The 22,621-nt window shown below is 39.6% G+C and overlaps 1 protein-coding gene across 1 annotated transcript in view; it reads left to right on the plus strand.

Moving 5' to 3' along the window:
* Window positions 1–21,208, plus strand: part of LOC108246305 (CREB3 regulatory factor) — a 40,392-nt gene extending 19,184 nt beyond the window's left edge. Inside the window, exons 6-10 of the mRNA XM_017433770.3 lie at window positions 4,085–4,258; window positions 6,386–6,575; window positions 11,665–11,738; window positions 17,925–18,053; window positions 18,246–21,208. Of these exons, the coding sequence (XP_017289259.1) occupies window positions 4,085–4,258; window positions 6,386–6,575; window positions 11,665–11,738; window positions 17,925–18,053; window positions 18,246–18,361 (683 nt within the window). The 3' untranslated portion in view covers window positions 18,362–21,208. The remainder of the gene's footprint in view (window positions 1–4,084; window positions 4,259–6,385; window positions 6,576–11,664; window positions 11,739–17,924; window positions 18,054–18,245) is intronic.
* Window positions 21,209–22,621: the final 1,413 nt, after the last annotated feature.

Genomic DNA, 22,621 nt, shown 5'->3' on the forward strand with positions numbered 1-22,621 from the left:
TGAGAACAATCTGCAAGCAATCCAGCTTACATCACATCTCAGCTTTAAAAGCTCAACTCCACACTCTCTATTTGTGAATTGAGAAAGCTCCTCGGATGAGAAGCGAAACGTCTTCAACTACAGATTAGAAGTCCAGTTGTTTTTGTTTTTTAACGTTTTTTGAATTTACCATGGCCTGGGTGACTGAGAATCTACACCAGCATATCATCTGTAAGTGTCCAGCTGTGCTGTGCTGTTTCATTGCTGCCTTGGTTAAACAGCTCAAGTTTGCAAACCCTGTGTGACTCCAAACACCATGCCAATCAGTTGCAAATAACAGACATTCCCTGCAACACAAACCACAGCGATTCTTGGAGGCTGTGAGCCATGGGTACTGCTCATAGTTGCCTAATTGAAAGTTGCAGATAAACCCTCTCCTGGGCTGCCACAGCCTTGGTAGAATATCTGCAACCAAATCAGTTTCTTCTCCTCCATCAGCCATTTTCAATTGAAAAAAATAGCTACACCTCCACAACAATATAGTTTAGCTTGAGCAAGTCATTACTGACATCCTTTGCTGACTTTGACTACTACATTCTTTGACCAGCCAATCAAAATGAAAATGCTGATGTCTTCTTAGGCCTGCTGGATTACCCCAGTGTTGTAAACTCAAAAGCAACAGTCTTGTTGCCATTTATTTTAAGCTATCAGGGCCTGCACTAATGATTCTGAAGGCCTAGAAGCAGATTTCTTTGACCATAGCAACACATGATGGCTGAAGTATAATTGGATAAAAGCTGTAAACTAAACAAGCATTTCTAAAAGCTGCACAACCAGTTAAAACAATTTAAAGAAAAATAAAGTTTATTATCAATGATTAAAACATTTCGAAGAAAAAAGTATTTACATTAAAATGTAGGCAACTGATTCTGCTCACTGAAAGCAAAGAAAAAAGAAAGCCTTGCTGGTCTTGAAGAACCCACCGCTGCATCTGACTAAGGTTGTTTCAATAGTTTGTACAATTTTAGTTGTTATAATTATACACAGAACAACACCCCCCCATCAAAATGGCCAAAGGCTCCTGGTTTGTGTGTTGTAAAATGCATTGATTGGAAACTGCTTCTTATGATGGTTTTTATTTTGTTTTGGTACTGAAACCCAGATTTGCTATAGTGCATATATTTATGTGACATCAGCATAATTTAGGCAACATTTGTTCCACTGAAGCTTTCAGCTGACAAAACTCAGATTTATGTAAGCTTCCTGTGTGATAAAATGAAAAGTGGCAGAACTTGTCAGCTTCAAAACTTCAGGAACCCTCAGTGCAATCAAAGATGAGCACAATTAAAAGCTAGTTAGTAACACAGACTCACCTTGAACTGGACAGTGGATTTTTAACAATTATGATGCACCATTCCTCTTCCGCATTAATTAGTCACACTTTTTATGCAAAATTCACTTTTTGCATGTTTTTGTACTTCCATTTTGGTATCTATGGTGAGCCATCTCAGCCAAAATTAAACAAATAAATAAATTGGTAAAATAAATAAATAAAAGAGTAAAATCAATCAATAAATGATAAATATATGAGTAAATAAATACATAAATGAGTAATTGGCATTTTTTTCCCCATTTATATTTAGTCATTTATACATTTATTTATTTTTCATTTATCTATTTTTCATTTAACCACTTTGAATTTTTCCCTTTTTCATTTATCTATTTTTCATATTATCCATATTTCAATTTCCCCTTTTCATTTACCAATTTTTAAATTTCCCAGTTTCATTTATCCACTTTTCATTTCTCTAGTTTTCATTTATACATTTCTCATGTATCCCTTTTTTATTTACTAATTTTTCATTTATGCACTTTTCAATTTCCCAGTTTCATTTATCCACTTTTAATTTTTCCCCTTTTCATTTACCTATTTTTCATTTATCCATTTCTCATGTATCCCTTTTTTATTTACCCATTTTTCATTTATTTATTTTTCATTTAACATTTTTCTGAAAAAGTATCATTTTCCCATTTTCCAATTTCCCTTATTAGTATTTCCCTATTTTTTTATTTATCACATACCATTTTCCCTCTGTTTCTGCTTTAATATGATGAGGGGCAGTGTCTTCAGGCTACAATGTCAGCCTATTGGTTGGTTAGATGCATCTGCAGCGCTGAACTCCTCAGGACTTTCCCTCCGAAAAGCAGTCTAGCAATGGCGAACGCAGAGGAAGCGGCACGTTCCGTATCGGTTCTTCTTAGGGAAGCTGCCGATCGAATAGACGAACTAGAATGCTGTAAGTTTGATATCTGAAATGGTTTATGGTCCTTTGAGTTTTGTTTATTTTTTACTTTTGATATATACAGCTTAAACTTCGACTGCTAATCAACAGTCACTAACAGTCACAGAAAACCGGAGGAGTACCGGTACTCAAACGTTATCAAACTTTATACATATTGTTTGTGTAATTTAGGTTAACGAAGGTAATCTCAAATGGCTTGAGCATTATCCAAGTTTTCTTATCAGTTCTTGATCGATTTGTGCAATTACAGTGCTGTCATTATTATGCTGGTAACTAATGGCAGCAATAAAAAAAATCTCCATAGGTATCTACTGCTTCTAGAAACAATCCAAGTGCAAAAAAAACCAACACAGCCGTTATTTAACAATAAATAAATGTTTTCTGATGTCTGCAAAATGACCTGTTTCAAAAACCTCAGGATTGTTGCGTCACAATTACCGTTACCTAGCAACCCAAATGGAGCTCTGCCCACTTCATTACAAGAAGACCGTCACGTTTGTTCTGCTGGTTTTACCACTGAACAATGTCTGCTGGAAAAAGGAAAATGTTCTGTTGTTTGCAGCAATATAGAACGTGTGTCTTTACTGCTGCTGTCCCGACCTGCTACCAGTCGGGTTTCGGGTCGCTGATTGCCCGTCCCAAAGTTAGAATCCTCAGAGTTTGAAATAATAACGATATAAATGTGCATCAGATCTTCAGCGTTTAATCCTTCAGTGAGTTTTTATGTTTTGAGATGGGACACAGATTTGGGGGTGTGGCCAACAGCAGCTTATTTGCATAATAGTGATGTAACCCTAAAACTGCTCATTCTGAAATGAGCTCAAAACAGACAGAACTGATCAGGTGACATCTCAATATCTGAGAATGATTTTGTGCATTAAATGTAATGAACATGTTTTGTACAGCCCACAGACCTATCCCGACTTGTTCAAGGAAGTATAATAGGTCCACTTTAAGTTCTGAATTGGGATATGAACACCACGAAAGCAGCAGTGTGTGTCACAAGACTTGGTAGGAACGGCGCTATTTGAACAGTTTATTGTGGATTTATACATGGAATGCAAATGTATTGCAAAGCAGCAGTCTGTCAGTTTTTTAAAAACATTTCAGGTAATATTTTTTGGGAAAGCTTGTATCTTTTTTATCAAATATTACTATTATCAACCCCCCTCCCGTTCATGAATGTGGCATCTAAAAAATTTTTTCGAGGTCACTGTGCACTTTTAGCATATTTGGACTTCTGTGTAATATGTGTCTTACAGTGAAACTAAGCCAGGAGATAAGAGCTACAGAAAGTATTTACAGTGAACTCTGGCACACTGACAGAAAAACCTTGTGAGGACAAGAAAGTCACTGTGTTCTTTAAACTCCTTTTGACACAGATGAGCAGTGAAGTGTCTGTTTTTGGGGGCAGCACCGCAAGGATTTCCTGATTCCCAGAGGATGGTTTGTAATTAGTGAGGCTGGAGGATGAAAGTGACGTTTTCCTCCAGCCTCTCTGTCCTCTGTTTATTGTTCCATGAAATTCTGTTTCTTGTGTGACCTAAAGCTAATGTGATAGTCTGTGTGGCTGTAGATTATTCAATCATGAAGCAGAGCATTAGTCAAAATCTGAATTTATTATGACTGAATCATAAAATTGCCTGTCAGCAACACTCGCATCATAAAAAAATCTTGTCAGCTGTAGTGAAATTGAGGAGTCATTCTTTCTTTGTTGTTGTTGCTTAAATAGCTGTGAAATCTTTACAGCATTCACATTAGTGCATCAAACTGAACTTGTTTTTTTGTCTTTGTATCTCCAGAGGTGGAGGCGGAGCCAGCCAGGCAGCCTGGTGAGCGACCATCCAAGCGTCGCTGTTTCTGGGAGTACAGACGCTCTCGAGAGTCCGTCACAAAGAAGAAGCTGGGTGGTGACGTCCACTGGTCTCTGTCCTGGAGCTCCAGCACTCTCCCCAGCACGCTGTACCGCCGTGAGGGTGAGAACTGTGCACTGTTACATCACATGCAGAGTCAGAATGACAAGAATTTAATTAAGCTACAAATACAAAGTATTCATGTTATCCCTTTTTTATAAAAAAAAAAAAAAAAGATGAATTTATTAAATAAAAAATAGCTTTGGTTTGGTTTTATGCTTTCGTGTCCAATGGAAGGAATCATTTGCAATGACAAAAGAGCTAAATCTTTTAAATATAATTGGTTGACTAATTGGACGATGTTTGTCTAATCACAGAAGTGAAGCCAGAAGTAAGAGTTTAAAACACCACCGGATGAGAGGTGTTTAGCTGCAGGAGTTTTTACACCGACAGCTGAAAGAGTTCCAGTTCTTTCCACTCATATGACACAGTCCAGATTAGGACCTTAAGGCCTGTGCCCTACATACAACCTTTAAAGCAAACTGATTCTTTTTGTACTCTTACATCAGGCACAACAGTGGCTGAGCTGCAGTTTGTCTGTGTTCTGCAACCGCAGTCCATTAAAATACTGGAAAAGCTGCAGTTCAGTGACAACTACAGTGGGTGAAATAATTTCTTGATCCTGAACCCAGCCAGAACTCTGGCTCCCATAGATTAGTTATTTGCCCATATGGTGCACAGATTACAGTCAATCAGTCATTCAGTTTCAGATACTCCTGATCTCAACAGGTTATGTGTATAAAGCACACCTGTCCAAAGAATCTGTTTTTTTTATTTATTACAACCTTTCCAACCTCTTCACCACCATGGGCAAGACCAAATGGCTGTCAAAGGACATCAGGGTCCAGATAGATCCACACAAGGATGGCATGAGCTTCAAGACCATCGGCAACAAGCTTAATGAGAAGTGGCAACTGTTGATGTGACGATTTGGAAATAGAAATAAATAGAAAATGATTATTGGTTGCCCTTGGTCTGGAGCGCCATGCATGATCAGCGGGAAAAGTCCACAAATACACAAGAGGAGCTTAATCTTCTGAACCAGCTGCAACCACAGTCATTAAGAGCACTATTGGTAATGCATTAGACTGTAACAGATTGAAATCCTGTTTGTTGGGATCCTCAGTCATCCAGGGCATGGCAAATTCTAAGAAATGAAAACGAAGCAACTCGGCGTCTTATCTTGTTTGTTGACAAACAAGAAAGTCCAGTTAAAATTTTTCGAACTCCTGAGAATTGAAATCTTGCAGCAGGCCCCTCTGCTTGACGAGTCACATGTACAAGTCAGTCTTAAGTTTGCCAGTGAATATCTAAATGATACAGAGAAGGAGTTGGAGAAAGTGCTGTGGTCAATTGATACGAAAAATGAGCTTAGCGGTAACAACCCAGTGTGTTTGGAGGAAGAGAAATGCTTTGACAGTCAAGCATGAAAGTGGAAACTTGATGCTTTGGGGCTGTTTTTCTGCTAAAGGTACAGAACAACGTCCTCGAATTGAGGGGCCAAAGGACGCGGCCATGTACCATCAAATCTTGGACGAGAACCTTCTTCCCTTAGCCATAGGTCATGGATGGGTCTTCCAGCATGCAAGTGACCCAAAACATACCACCAAGGCAACAAAAGAAAAAACAAACACACTAAGGTCATAGAGTGGCCTAGCCAGTCTCCAGACCTCAGCCCTGAGAAAATCTGAGGTGGGAGCTGAAGCTTCGAGTTGCCAAGTAGCAGCCAAGAAACCTATAGGGTTTAGAGAGTTTCTATAAACAGGAATTTGCCGAAATCCCTCCTGATGACCAACTACAAGAAACTTACTGCTGTGCTTACTAACAAAGCTTTCTACACCAAGTGAAAGTCAAATTTTCTGGATTTTTTGAGGATAGTTTGTTTCTCTATTAAACCAAAACCACTACTAAAAATTAGACCTTTCATTTCTTTGTAAGTGAGCAAATTTACAAAAATACACGTGATCAAATAATTGTCTTCCATTGTATCATTGTGGGATGTTGTTTTTTTTTTAAATCAAGTTGAATGTCTCATGACCTACACTTCCTTTTATAATTATTACCTTGGGACTGGGTCTGTGTGGAAGAGTAGGATCTTAAAAGAAAACATTCATTGTATTTGGTAAGAACGTTGTTGAATAAAGGCTTTCACAAACGGGTAAGAAGTTAATTTTACTGTGGTATGTTCAGGCAAGAAAGGTCGCCGCAAAGCTCGCAAAACAGACGCCAGTGATCTGACACCCAACCCTCAGAAGCTCCACAACATCGGGGAGCAGCTGCAGAAGCTCAATGCCGCCATCAAGGGCATGGGTTCAGTCAACGATCTGCCTGCCGTGGCCCGAGCACGCTCCCGCAAGGAGAAGAACAAGCTGGCCTCAAGGTACCGGATGCTTTTTACTGACCTCCTTCATCTTCTTCGCTGGGCCAAAGCTCCAGAAAGCTTCTATATTGATTCCTCACATGTTAGTGGAAATTCAGAGGTTTTCAGTGTCAAGTGTAAATTATTCGTGGAAAATAAAATTTTCACTGCAATCTGTAGTGTTGCATTTGCAGTGTTGAGACTTGTTGAAATTGGTTTTCAAATTTGTAGGGCAAACAATAGTTGAGCATTTCTAGAAGACAGAAAAAGATATGTCAAGCAAGACTTTATAAGTTGATGAATTCTTTCCAAAAAGAACAACACTTCTCAGTAACGGATGACCTTTCAAAGCAAGCCCCATAAAAAAAAAACTGTCTTATGAGGTTTTTTATACAATCTGATTTACTCTTAGAGTTGTTTGAAACGTGTCCCTGAGGATCACATGCACAAAAGAAATGATTGTCAAAAGGGAGGTCATGAGAATATTCTGGAGTTGATTGGCTCTAACATGTAACCTAGATACCACTGTAGTAAAGTGGAAGAAGGAAGAATGGAGGAAGCCAGAGTAAGAATAACAGAGGTGTAGAGATGGAGCGAAGCTGCATGAAAGGCTGAATAGGTGGAAATCAGGCACAACTGAGGTTACAGACAAGGAGTTAGATGCAAAGGGACTGAAGGGTTATTTAAAGTTCATCTCTGCTGCGAGGGAGGGGAGGAGTTCAGAATTCAGGACGCCATTAAAGAGGAAGGAAAAGCTAAGATTGTCTCTTATACCACATATCACAAACATACACCATCTGATAGAAAGTTACCAAAAAAAAAAAAAAAACTGGAAGTGAGGCTGTGTGTTTCACTCTTCCTGTAATGAGACAGGGTTCCTGTTTTAAATGAAGATCCTGAAATTTCATCCATCCAGATTCCCCTTATTTAAGTCATGAATTTGGTTGTCTGAATCCAGATCAGGCTGAGCGGTGACATTCTTTTGACCCATTTCAGACATTTTCATTTTAGCTCCCTATCCCAATCATATCAAAGTCAACATGCCTGAGGCGTTCAGGCAGCACAGAGGAAAAAAATGCTCAACGAGTTCTTCAGCTGTGCTGAATGCTCGACTGAACACAGTGGAAAGATCATGTCCTCATCACTGACTGACTGCACTTAACAGGGACCCTCCTTTGTTTTCTGTCTTTAATTTACAAACTCAGTTTTGGTTAACAGAATACTAGTAGTATAAAGGTCCTTAATTTTCAAGGTTGACAGAATTAATAATAAAAAAGACTTCCTTCTCTACTTCAGTTCTCAAATATTTTATTAACATTTTTTTAACCAAGCTTATCTTAAAGACAGGAAGCAGAACACTGCACCCTCACCACATTCTATATGGCCATCCTGGCACATGTCTCCCGAACCAGGACGCAGCTGCAGCTGTCACATTTGCATTAGGTTGGTTCCATGACATTCTCACAATCTTAGTCATGGCCAGTCCTGGTAAATTCTTATGACCAAGCCACGCCAGTGCAAGTGGACCCCACATCATGGATATGCTGCCACCATACTCTACTCAGGACCCCAATATGCTGCCACTGCAATGATAAAACACCACAACCTTGCTCAAAAAGGTTTTTGGATGGTTAAATTCTTCCACGACCTGTCATGCTCTATCACACAAGGCTCCCGTCACACTGGATGGCAAACCCACTACAATATAAAAAATCAGCCAGAACATGGATGGTGTTTGCAGGGTCTTGCTGAGGTTTCTAGACGCTCCCCATTACATGTGGTAGAGTGTGATAAGTTGTGGAGGCTTGAGAGCTTTCACAAAATTTCCTAAGTAAGCGCATGGTGGTTTATCATGGTAGCATATTGGAGTCCAGGTCATGAATTTGAAGTAAGACTGGCTTTGCTGCCCTTCTGGGCTACAACCATGATGGTGACAGAGTCATAGAAGCAACCTAGCACAAACACAGTGCAAACTGTAGCTTTGTGCTTGCTTGGCATGATCTTTAATGAGAGAGCTGTGGCAGGACAGATGTATTGTGCATGGTGAGGGGTCAGTAGAGAATCTAAAGGACAGGAAATCCTCAAGGGAACTTTTTTTGGCGGATACTAAGAATAGCACTGTCATGATCACCTTCACACAAGAGGAAGTTTTCCAAATTTGCAATAATCCAGATTTATTCTAATAGGTTGTATAAGTTGTGAAGATGATAGCGGGGTGGCCATCAGTGTGAAATGGGCCTCAGTTAGTACAACAGAGGTGCTGTACAGCTATTGAATTAGGAAATAAATAAAACAACCAACACACAATCAGTGGTTGTTCATTTAATTTAAGTGCCGTCTCATTTATGGAAGATTTGACCTCAGACACATCTCTTTTTAATTTAGCAAATAAGATAGCTCCCTCAAATGTTGTTCTTTTGATGATGATGGTTGAAAAAAGCAGCCAGACAGTAGCTTGGTTTCTAATTCCTCCTGCAGTGTTGTCCACATCATCGTCATGGCGTTGCAGTGCTGTGTCATTATCTTTTTTAGTCACCACACATCATGTAATTTTCTGCTCCACTTATCTGAACAAACTGTTTGTAGACACTTCCAGGTGTCTTTTACTGTTTGTAAACCTAAAGTACGTAGCATGCTTACTTAGATTGAACCAAAGATATCTACATGTTAGACAAATAGGTAAGCTATGACAAGATGAAGGGATGCCATTTCCCTGTCATACAGGCTGTGTTGGACCACTTTTTTATATTAGTTCATTTTTGAGGTAATGAAAAAATTATTACAAATTTTAAAATAATGGATTGAGTTGAAAGCGCTAACTTATAAAAAACATCCATGTTTCTTACTTTGCTTTGACTGTTGGTACATTGCACACGTTGTAAACAAAGCATAATTTGTATTTTGTCTCATTAACCTCATTTCATTCCTGAATTTCTGACCTACAGCACATTCCAAAAGATGCTGTGACAATAAATCTTTTACCACTTTGTTTATTTTATCCAACATTTCAAAGACATTTTCTCACTGAAGATACTTAGAGAGATAAAGCATTATGAGGCATTAATAACTGCAGATTCGGTTTCAGTCCCCAGCACATTCTTTACCAGAAACAGGTCAGAACTGCAGGCAGACCAGTCCAGTACCTGTACCCTGTCCTTTCCCAGCCCTGCCTAGGTAATCTGTAGCTTTACATCGTCCTCCGTAAACATCCCTGGAGAAGATGTGGTCTTGAAGGAGACATATGCTGTGCCATATTTTTTTCTGGACTTTTTAGCGCTGATGCTGCCATCACAGATGGCCTTGCTGACAAGGTTAACAAAAGGCTTTTTAGTAGCATTACAGCCCAGTAATTACAAGGTACATACTTGATACGTATGGGGTGCTTGTATACTGAGTATGAACAGGTTAACTGGTCACTTCATATTACAGCACAGTCTTTGTAGGTACAAGCTATGTACAAGTACTGGGCTATTGCTACCATCTTTTTTCTTTTTGCATAATAAAGTTTGAAATGACACATGTGAAAGAAACTATATTGTAATGCTTGACAGAGATCTTTGGGTTCTATTGGGTACAGCTGAGTAGCTTGATGCAGAGCCATTTAGGGACTGGAGGTCCCGAGTATACACCTTACACTTCTTATTTTTCACTTAAGTTTCTGAATTTCTTTCAAATTCTTTTAATTATCTAATGATAATAGAAACATCAAAGGGAAAAATATGCAGGTCCCCATTTTTAAAAGACCATTAATAATTTTTTGTTGCTTTTTTTTGGACAAATTGAAGGTTGATACTCAAAGACTTGTTTTTGTAATACCATTTGAATACAATGGTCTCATATTTGTTACCTCCACATTGATCTAAGTCATTACCTTATTACTAGCCCTTAATTGCTCTTGTACCAACGTTTTTTCAGAATAAGTTGCCAACATGTAATGCATGAATATACAGTATGTCTGTTTTCAAATACAAAAAGGTTGAAGAGACAAACACAATATTTTTGTTTTAAAAGAATTGCAGACACTTTTTACAATTTTCTAAAAGTCAAAGTTAATGAAATAATTACCAAGATTTTTTTTTTTTAATTATATATGCCAGTCGAACTTGTGGATTTTGTGTTTAATTGAACCATGAACATTAGTTCACAGAGCATCATAAATCAGTCTGTGAACTGTCAGCTGCCCTGCAGACAGACATGTTTAAACAGTTATGCCTATTTTATCGGCAGTTTGTTGTTCAAGGCTTCAGTCCCTCCAAATATGATCTTGCTGTTGGTAAATGTGTGTTTCTGAAGCTAGCAAAAATGCCTGAAACAAAGGACAGAAAACTTTCTCTCCAGGTGTTGTTTCCATCAGTGCCGATTGGTGCCAGAGCCGATAAATACTATGAAATCTTTTCACATGAAGATGATAAACTCTTCTACACTGCGCTGACATGACAGACGTCTGTGAGTGTTGGTTGGTTTTGACCAGTGCAAAGAGTGCTTAGAGACAATCTATGCAGCTTTTTTTCCAACTCAGTAAATTGATTTGCAGTGTACATAACCCAGCACATTAAAGGGAATAGTGACTTGTGTGGGGCTATTTTTGGATTTTCACTGAGAGCAGTGTTTCTTTTTCTCTGTAGTAACATTTACAGGTCTAACTGCCAGAGGTGCATGTTGGAGTATTTATACTGTTTTGTCAGCGGTAGCACTGGTACGGCTAGATTGTTGTTTGATTCAAAACATTATTCAAAAACGAGCAAGGACTGCAGCACTTTAAAATATCCAGCATGTTGAGTTCCACAGATGGGAATTTGCTGCAGTACTGACCTGCAAGTGTTTAATGTCACGTTTATGACTCAGGAGAGAAAATATTTACATACTGCCAAGAATTGTCCTGAAAAGACAATTTAAAATCTCTGTTTTTTATCATAAGATGCTCTGATAGCAAACTAGCTTCACCTCCTCAGTATTGTAACGTCATCCTCTCTCATTCCTCACCCGTTTCTGCTGCAGACTCTTCTCTCCACTCATCGACTCTGTAACAGGGACATGCGGAGAAAAAGGGAAACGCTAAAGTAGAGCTAACTGTTCCAGTGAATGACTGTCTGATTTTTCTTGGTTTCAGGGCTTGTCGGCTGAAGAAGAAGGCTCAGCATGAAGCCAACAAGATCAAGCTGTGGGGGCTCAACCAGGAATATGGTCAGTACTAAAGATGTTTTGTGTTGTAACTTGTGGGCTTTTTAACACTTTTAAAGGTACTAACCCTAACAACTGTACAGAATTGGGTATGGATTTCCATTGCAGAATTTCATAAACTGCAAAAATTTTAAACTGGAAGAAAGTGTTAATTGCACTTGAGGTATATTTGGGTTGATTTGGTCATACTAGGCAGCAAAGGTCTCTATGATTGGCTGGCATTAGTGAACACTATGAAGGATGAGCTAATTTCAACAGATTTGACGTTGATTCTGAAAAGTTTTAATTGGATCTGTCGGACATTTCTTCTGAGGAAAACAATTCTGATAAAGAAGAATACAATAAAGATCAGAAGTGAGACTGAGTAGCAAGTTAAATGGGTACAGATCTATTTAAATGTATATTCTTGCTAGATTTCTTTTCCACTTGATTGGTTTTCATGAAAGTTTTCCACTTTTTAAGGCCTTATTCTGCTTGTATCATTATTGTTAAGTGATATGCCAGTACAGTAAATGCAGCCGTTCTCAGGGCCTGGCAGGACACATTATTGGGACTTTTTAACAGAACGCATCAACTAGACCATGTGATTTTTATAATGTGGCTCAAAATGATTGCTGCAAATCTTTGATGAAGAAATCTGGTATTTTCTGGTCATCTCCATGAACTGCTATGCCCTTATCTGCTAAATTATCTGACAATCCATGCAGTGTTTTCATGTACAGCTCAGACATTTTGCTGCAACCGTACAAAAATCAAATAAACTCCTACAAGTTTGATCAACACACAAGTAAAGAGGAAATATTAACTAACTGAAGTACTCTGATAAACTGACTTCTGCTTTTTGTGATGTAAATTGAAGGTATCAGTCCTTGGTCAACCCATTCTTTTTTTTTAGGGGTACATGTATTTGTACTGATCAGACATTTTGGACTAGTACATTCAAGTACACAACTGATTTGTTCATCCCAGGTGATCCCATCTAGTAGCAGCCACACATTATATTTGTCTGTATTACATCAAACACAGCATGAATGGTTGGTTCAGAATGGGTAGAAGCTTAAAAGCATCTTGTTTGTTCTTTAAATCAGCTTGATCAGCTGCACCGGAGTGAGACAAGATGTGCGTGTATGGCAAGAAGTTAGGGCATATAATTTTCTTTTCTGTAATATTTTCTTGAACTAAAAGAGAGATACCTGTCTGGAATTTATAAAACTCCCTGTCTGACACATGGCCCATAGGACATCATTTACAGTTCATTTTGAAAGAAAAAATCCAATATGACTTTTCTTTTCTTTTTTAATTTACTTCATTTTAATTTATTGATGAGCCAGGAATGACAGTGAAGATAAATCAGGTTTTAGAGTCTGCTTTGCTCAGTCTTGTTTCAGTTTTGGTCCAGTCTGCTGATCAAGTATCCATTCACCTGAACAGACCCTTCTGTAGAGAAACTTCTATTGGAAAAGTTCAGATTTTAAACCAATCAGCTTTCAAAACACATGAAGCATCATTATTGATGGCTACTGAGTAGCTGTTAGCTATTTGGAGGACTGCTTGCATGCCAGCCTGCATTGATTGCATACCCATAATCCTTCACTTTGCGTGGGGTAAGTTTGATGAAGATACACATGAACCAAATGTATAAATATGGGGAAAAAAGCTGAATGATTTTTATCTGCTGTGATGCTGACAGAGAGGTGGTTGGGCCAACATTCAGAGCATTATTTACTGCAAAGATGAAAAACAAAACAAACTGCATTACAGAGAAACAAACCATCTGTTAAAGCTGCTTTAAAGATGCCCTGTTAAAGACATCATGTGGGTGCAGAAGGCTGATAGTAACAGGGCCGCTGAGAGCATGTAAACACACACAGTGAGGAAAAACCTGAGAAGTGTGACTTCACCTCCTCCCTGATAATCAACACCTCCACTCTGCCAAATCGCCCAGCCATCTCGTGCCTGCTTCCTCCTCCTTTTCCTCAGCGAGTTTGGTTCAGCTTTTTCCATCCTAACCATCACTCAGCCTTCTTGCTACTTTTCTACTACTAATATTTTGTCAGAGGAGAGTTTCTGTGCAGGTGTCAGAATACAGCTTTTGTGCACCTGAGACAGATCGGAGACGCCCATGACAAAACTGAGAAGGGTTCCATATGGATTTGAGATGCCTAAGACAACTTTGACTATTCTGAAAGAAAATTTGTCACAAAAATTTTTGGACTATGTTCAAAACACAAGCAACAAGCTTGCAAGCCTTTGCAACTGCAAACATTTCATGACATTTTAGAGACTAATGAATGTCATTTGCCAGCTAGTCACCGACAGCCGCAGGCCAGTGAGGTACTGTCTTAAAGTGTGAGCTGAGTTTAGTTTGTGTGTGCACTGGTAATGGTTAGGTTTAGGGTTTGTGGTAGGGTTAGTCTACAAAAGTCAGAATGTCCTAATAAGGTTAAAAATGCAAAAAATTCTGTGTGTGAGTGTGTTTGTGTATGAAGTTCCCTGCCAGACAAGGAGGTAACAGAAGAATCCCATCATTAGAGGAAATTACAAACTAACAGCAGAGGTGTCAGCTTTCTGATGTCACATGATCTCACGGCCGAGGAGCCAGAATGACTTGAGGTGCTCATGTTTCACAACTTCAGCATCAAGCTGCACCACAGACGGTTGTTTTGCAGACATCACGGAAAGGCAGCTGATGTTAGGCGAGCATAAATGTGTGAAAGCTGCTTCTTTGTTGTTCAGACAACAAGACAAAGAGCTGATGAATTAAAAACTACAGTTCAGTGCTTTAAGGCCTTTGCCCATTCTGCAGGCAAATTAAATTTGAGAAACAAATCTGATTTGTGGAGCAGACAAGACTCTGCGTTGTGATTCGCAAATTATCAGATCAGATGTGTGTTACCAGACATCACCAGGCTCTGGAGTTGCTGTGGCAACACATAAAAGACGGTAACCACACAAGTTATGTTGGTGAAACCGCTTCACTTCAGCAAGTTCCTTCTGGTTTGCCTACAGAAGCCTTCTTCTCAGAGGTCTAACAAACGTACATCGGCATCTGTTTGCTGTTTCTGTAGTTCTTTTTGCACAGGATGGTTGCACCTCTCCATTTTGTTTTGGGAGGGGCAAACTGCATCCTCTTCTGCAGAGTCAGCAGAGACAGGCCCAGAGCTACAAGGAGAGCAGCTATAATGGATTTTCACTTTAGACATTGTCATCATCAAGCAAATTCGATGACAGCATGAAAACGGCACTGCAAAGCCCAAAGTAGTGATAATAAAGTTTCCAACTCAAACGTCAGCTCATATGAATATTAATATGACTGAATTACTAATAAAACTTCTCTCACTCACATAATTTACTGTTTTTGTTGTCAGAAAGCAAAATAAAAAATGAAACTGACAGAAAAGCAGCTCATTAATACTAAGTTTTAATCACAGTTGCTTTGCAGAGCACGATGTTTTACTAAAATCCCGATTTTACTGACACAACCTCCAGTCATGCACTGTTAAAAAAACTGTCGGTGCTGCTACTTCAGCTATATTTACATGTGTGACGACCAGAGAAAGAAGTTATCAACACCCCATCGTCTCAAAGTTTATCTGTCGACACTTCCCCTCCTCTCTCCCACCCTGCATGCTGACACTCACTCTGTAGCTGCTACAGCCTCTTGTATTACGTACACCAGCACGGAGAAAAGTAATTCTTTAACCGTCTGCCTGCTCTGGCAGTCCCCTCTGTGCTCTGTATACAGCTCAGGAGTGAGGCGCTCCAGCCACCAGCCACTGAAGCAACACTCAGCTGGAGCTTGAACCGCTGGCATTTGAGTGACAGCTCATAAATAATGTGTACCTGCTTATTGTAGCGTTCATTTGGCATGGCCCTGTCAAAACAGTTAAATTTCTGTAAATATCAACTATGACTGCATAGACCCATGCTCTGGTGGTCCTTGCTGGAGTGAAACTGCTGCATACTAGACCTTGTGTGGTCTCATCGCAGGCTGTCTGTATTTCAAAATGGTGCATTTTAAAACTAATAATTTGTTTTAGAAACAATGAAAAATTCAATTGGGATTCAATTCTGTTTTTACTATCATAATTTGTAGGCTTTTTGTTACCAATACATGATGTTACATGGATTTTAAGGTATTCAGTGCAAAATTGATGTTTCTTGGCAAAATACTGCAATGCTGGTTAGAGCTGTCACCTCCCAGCAAGAAGGTCACATCGCCTCCCACCTGGGGCCTTTCTGAGTGGAGTTTGCATGTTCTCCTCGTGCTCACGTGGGTTTACTCTGGGTACTCTGCTTTCCTCCCACAGACCAAAAACATGCATGTTAGGTTTATTGGTAGCTCTAAATGTTCCCCAGGTGTGAGTGAGAGTGTGAATGGTTGTTTGTGTCCATGTGGCCCTGTGATGGACTGGAGACCGGCACTTGTGTTGTCATGCTCTGACATGTCCCTTTTACCTACATTTACCAGAAATCCAAACTTGGATCTGGGAATAGGGGAACTTTCAGCATTTTCCAAACAGTGTTCCAGTTGTGGCATGATGAGGATTTGCTCATTTTTGTGCTCAGTGAGCAGGCTAAGGATTAGTAGCAATACAAGTTGATATCTTTGACTTTCAGTTGGAGTGCCAGTTGGTTTTGAGAAATTCTGATTTCTGAGTCCAAACGAAATTTAATTTTTTTCTTCTTCTGCTTTGTTGTTTGTGTTTGTTTTTCTAAATGGATAGAGGAAATAAAAGAGGAAATTTGGGGGTTTCAATCCAGCCGCAGAGAGGAATTAAATTTTGGTCCTCATTGCTACCCATCATGTTAGAAGGAATGAGTGCTACAGCTCACTGCTGCTGCTATCCATGTGAACTCCGTATTTATAACCATGTAACGTCCAAGTGACGATGGTTTACAGGTTTATAAAATAGCTTTTGGGGGAACCCTTGAGAAATTTGGGAGATTGGAGCTGTTTTTTGGCAGCAATCTACTTTGGTCTTGGCTGTGTTCGGACTCGCTGTTAGCTCATCAGTCCTGTTAGAATTTGGCCCTGCCCACACAGTCTTATCAGAATACGCTAAAGTTTTTTTATTGTTTCAACCTTGCGTTTGCATAAAACAGCGTTTTAGAAATCCCTAAACAGTGTTTTTCAAAACCGGGTTCCAGAGTTTAAAAAAAAAGATCTTTAAATGCTATTGTTGTGTTCCTGTGTGGACAGCCTAAACACGTTTTAACACTATGATGTTATAGTTCCACTTCTAACCTAACCTATGGCTCCAAACATGACAGACCTAACAGCAAGGACAGAATACATGCTTGTGTTTGTGTTACGGCCTGATGAACAATAACATTGCCTTGAAAAGAGAAATAAATAATTTTACAGTCAAAAAGGTTTTTATGACTTTATTGAACTGTCAACAACACTAAAGCAAATGTTGCAGGAAAAACTACAATACACATGAAATATACATTTAAAAAAACTAAACAACAAAAGACCTTGTATATAGGGAATTTACTCTGATATGCTTTGAACATCGTGAGCTGAACCCTTCCCTCCAGCCATCCTTCAGTGGATGCTGAGCTTGAAATAGTCCATTATGTCCATGTATTTGAACTGACACAACTCCCAGTCAATAGTAGTTTAATGGACACAAAGTAGAAGTTCTACTTCATTGTCAGTCCACACAAAGGATTCAGATTTCGAACTTGTATTTGTCATTTGGAGCCTCTGCACCACATCGGCTTCCCTGTTTTTGATGTATTTTCATGGCAGTGTCACAGCGCCACATACAGGTCTGGTATAGTGACTGTGGTGTTTGGGGTTGTTTTTTGTGTTTCCATGTGGATGAAACCATTTTTAGAAACTGTGACATGTTTACGAGAAAACATCGATTTGAAAAGAAGGTGTTCCCATGTGGAATTCTATTTCTCCAAAGTTAGACTGTTAAAGAGCTATCTACAAGATACTAATTATTTATCATTTTTCCACAGGAACCCAGTTTAAAACAGCTAAACTGCTCTTTAAGAACCCCAATTCACTGCCTTAAAAGTCCCCAAAAAATTGATCCTCCTCCTCTATTGTCCTAAGACATTAAAGGTTTTGATGTCATTGTGTGTGTTCTAAATCAGCAACAGAGAAATCCAGCTTCAGCATCACCTTCCTCACCTGAGGTCCTTGTTATTATATTGCTCTTCATGTCGTAGAAAACCTGTTGGGGGCTCTGCTGAGGATAAAGGAGGTGATCAGACGGCGGGTGGAAAGCAGCGAGGAAGAAGACACAGATGAACGTGGGATGACCCAACGCCTTGAAGACATTCTTAAAGAGTCCAGCGGTGAGAAACACACAAAGAATGAACACAGCTTTGACTCGTATATAACATGGCTGCCAAAATGCTGGAATATCCAGACAGTTTGGTTCTTCTCGGTAAAAACTGGAACTTGAACCTGAACTTGGTTTATAATTTTTTTTTTACTGTTTATTTATTTCCATCCCTCTGCCTAATTCATCTCCATGACATTATCAGGTCCCTTAGTCGCTGGGCGGACCAAAGACTTTGTGCAGCGGATTCTGGCAGCCAGCGCGAGCAGTCAGAACCAGCGCAAAGAGTCGCCGCAGGACAGAGATGAGGCAGAAGGCTAAAGCTACTCAGCATCCTTCTTCTCTCCCCTCCCAGCACCACCCACTTCACCCAACCGATCTCCTCTGCTCTCAGTGTTATACACATGTGAGTAAGAGACAGAGAGGTGGATGGTGGGGAATGAAGATGACGATGAGGAAGAGGCAGGAAGGAGTAGTCTGAACAAAATGGTAGTCTATTTCCACCCTGCTCCTGTCGGCTCTCCTCTAACAGCAGCCGTGCTCAGTGCTCTTTTCCTGCAGGCTGCACCACAAACACCACCAGGCCAGAGCTGCTGCTGCTGATGTCCCTACTCTGTGTTCTGTGTGTGTGTGTGTGTGTGTGCGTGTGTGTGTGCGCTCGTGTGCGTGTTACATACTGTATGAGTTGCACAGTGTTCCTCCTTCCCTCTGTGTGCTGTATTTGTATCCCATCGTGCCTATAAATAGACATTGCACTGTTTCGTAGGTGGTCGTAGTTGTTGGCGGGGTGGCCGGTAGTGAGCCGAGGGTGAGGGGGCATTTGAGGACAGAGGACGTTTTAAAATAAGGAAGTGGGAGGAGCCCGGGCTTAGGAAAACAAAGAGGTGGGTGTGTGTTTTCTCATTGGTCTGTGCTTCCGTGGAAGCACTGCATGCCATCTGACTTGCATCTGAGCTGACAGTTAAAGTCCAGACACAACTGTGGTCAGGGTCCTGATGTGAGACCTGCTGTAAATGGAGACAAAGACCTGTTTGTTCCAATACAACTCACTGGAGCTTTAAAATGCCCTCCCTTTGTCTCCACCGCATCAAAATGAAAGCAAAGTTAAACGTGAAAATGGCACCTTAATTCAACAACTGACCAAAGATTTTCCTGAGGTGCTCGAACACCCCAACCTCTCACTGCTTCAGATGCTGCCTGCCACATTAACTCACCATGCTGTTTAATAAGTAAAGCTGGAAAAAACAATAAGACTTCAATTATTGTTGACGTATATTCCTTTCACCTAAATGCACTACCACTGTATACCTGAGAGGCTGTGGTGTGAGCATGACAGGCCCGATTAACAGTACCCCCCTTGCTATGCAGCCTGGTGTCCTTTAGGCCAGTATCTCACTAAGAAACCACTGCTGGGGACACAAAATCTCAAGAAAATACTCATATTTCCTTGAACTTGTTATTGCAACATAATTGCAAGGTCATAATTCTTTGTAGTTTTGTTGTGTGAACGTCTCTGAATGTCCTGTAACACTAAACATATATATGTATATATATTCAAACTGCTGCTCAGCTGTTTTGTGTGCAGTTCTAGTGAATGTCATGCAATAATGGCGCGAAAAATATACATGACAGTTGAGAAATCTGGACCATATAAATATGTAGGTTCAAATAAATATGTTTGGAAAAAAATATGCAAATCAAATCCCAACCTGAACATGTTGTAATACACCCTGTTGGTGTGAAATCCACTCTTATTTATTTCTAACAGCAAAGCCTTTAAGTTTGCTGTACTTTACAGCAGGCGAGCAGCAGTGTAATTTGTTTAAATTTGCAACAATTTTGCTAAAAATATTTAATCACAATCAAAATGACAAGGAACAATTACAGAAAATTTGTTTGTTCCGAAAAAATTCACAGAAAAAACAACAAAACAAAATCAGATAACAAATAAAAGTTTTTATACAGTAGAAAGAAAATTGGTGGCAAATTTACAAGAAATACATGTTGAGAAGCTAAACCGAGCAGGATTTTAGATGGGTTTCAGAAGCCCACAACAATTCTGTGACTATTATCAGACATTTGCATTGCGATTTTTTATTTTTTATTTTTTAATACCTTATTGAACATGCCCAAACTCCATGTTTGATTGTGACCCGTATGAGTATTCCAAACGTTTCTGATTCTCCCCTGAGTGCTGTTTGCATAGTGAGATACTGGCTTCAGTTCATCTGCAGTGACTTCCTTTTCACCCACAGAAGGGAAGTGTCCTCGGTGTCCACCCCAAGCCCTCTCCTCAACCCCTGACCTAATTATGTAGCGCAACTTCCTGTATCGCAATGACACTTAGATCTAGACAGCAAATAAGTCTTTTTGTTTTTATCTTTTATCTTTTGTTGTTATTTGGCAATGCCACAGCCCACAAAGTGGGTGTCAGTCTTGAGAATTTTGAAATTGCCTTTTTCTGTGGTCTTTGCTGAAGCTGTAGACCAACTTGTCCAAGCTCTCTAAATGTTGGTGGACGTTGAAAAAAAAAATTCAAAGACCCTTTGAATTGCACTGTGGTAAGAGCAACTAAGCACCTTTGGAGAGGGCTTCAGATCCTCCAAAAAGAAAAAAGAAAAAAAACTCTTGGCACCTTTTATGTAAAGACTGATTTTGATTGAGAGACTTTGGGGCACCTTGTGTTGGCGACAGGCAGATTGGGCTTCTTTCAGTGTGGTGCTAATACATGATGAAAAAAAACCAAACAATGCAAACCTGCGTGAAGGCTTAAGGCGGTAACTGCTGACTGGGTTTTTGTCACGCACCGGTGTTCCAGGCAGTTTGTTGCCTTGCATAATGACGCCTTTCTGAAGTGCCTGCAGCTTAAAGCCACAGAGAGCCGTGTTATTATACCTGATCTGAAATCCTGTTACAAGCTAAAACTTAAGCTATGACTGCCGTGCCAGGCTTGGCCTCACTTGACTTACTGAAAAGGGAAAACAAACCAGCTTCTCCGGTGTCTCATCACATATTCAGCCATGGAGAGTAGCTGACCCTGGTCTCTGTGAACATCACCCCTCGGGAACATGCATGAAGGAGCGGCTGTTACTTACAAATTTCTCTTTTGTTTTCCAACCTTGTCAATCCGGGCCACGTTCCAAAGCTGCTGGTCAACAACACGCTGCTTCCCTCCTATGGAAAAAGATTTGTCCTTTCAGGCAGGAAAAAAGTGGTTAACCTTAAACTTTTCACCTCCTGGAGGGCTGGCTTCTGGTTGTTTTGAAGGCTGTGGACAAAAGGGTTCAGAGAAGTTTGTTGCTTCGCTCTTTTAGTTTTAGTCCCCTTTGAATTCTGGGAAATGTTGATTATGAAACTGTAAATGCTGGAATCATGTTTCTCAGCTGGAATAGTTTTATTGTGAGGGTTTGCCAGTAGTGAGCGGAGCTTCGGATGCCAACAATACTTTGTAGCTTTGCTGCAGCTGGACTCTCTGATGTCAGAAATATTTCAGCATTTTCATTTCAGATGTTGTCTGTTTAAAGGAGACATTATGAAGAAAAGCACTTTTTTTCTGAGCTTGAGAGGGAATGTTTGGGTTTCTAAAATAATGGCAGACTGAACAAACACAACCATGTCACTTTGTTTGTGGTTGCCCTTGTTTGAAAGTGACTTATTCTGGTCCTGTTTACACCACTCTGGATTTTTGTTTAAACAGAATGTTTTGTCTGTGTTTGTATTAAAAACTTAACACATTTTAACAACAATACTGAAATACTTGTGCTGCACTAGGTGGCAAGAATGTCCATATTAATCATAATAATGGCATATAAAAGTGCAGAGAGAGAACATTCTTAGTTTAACTAAAGATTCTCACAGATACATTGTTGCTCTTTTCTCCATTTATAATTTCCTCTGTTATTAACCATTCCAGCTCACATTCAAAGTTTTAAAGACAGACAGGCATAAAAAACAGTAAAAATGGCTCCACTGTTGTTTTGGTTTCAAGGGCAATAGTGGACATTGGGCGTGTGTGAAACAGGCTGCTACACCATCGTTTCTGCAACCCTCTGATTATTACACAAAAAAACATCTCCACTTTAAAAAAGTCATTTAAAAAAGCATTTTTTTCTTTAACCAAAAACTCTGTTTGTGTGTGGACAAGAGGTGCAAACACAGCTGAAAATATCAGTTTAAAAAAAATATTTTGAGTAGTGTAGACAGAACCTGAGTGAGATGTTCTGATTATGAGGTGAAAAATATATCCCAGTTTAAGATATCCACCTGTCACTCTTTATTTCTACTCACAGCTCAGCCTTGACCATCTGAGGCCCACACTGAAAGATACCGTAAAGCAAACTAGATAATAAGGCTTATGTGCAGACTTTTACTCTTTAAAAGTCTGCACATAAGCAGACTTGTAATTTGCTGTAACTTCATCACTGACTTTATCATTACACTATCACATTAATTCAGTTTGTTTTAGTGAAATTTATACATTTTTAAAATTCAAACAAGCCACCTGATGAATAAAATCTATGACAAGGCTCGTGTTGTTCCAACGATGTCACACAGCTTGGTTCCCACGACCCTCTGGTCGCT

This window comes from Kryptolebias marmoratus, linkage group LG3 (assembly GCF_001649575.2).
Source record: "Kryptolebias marmoratus isolate JLee-2015 linkage group LG3, ASM164957v2, whole genome shotgun sequence".
Lineage (NCBI taxonomy): Eukaryota > Metazoa > Chordata > Actinopteri > Cyprinodontiformes > Rivulidae > Kryptolebias > Kryptolebias marmoratus.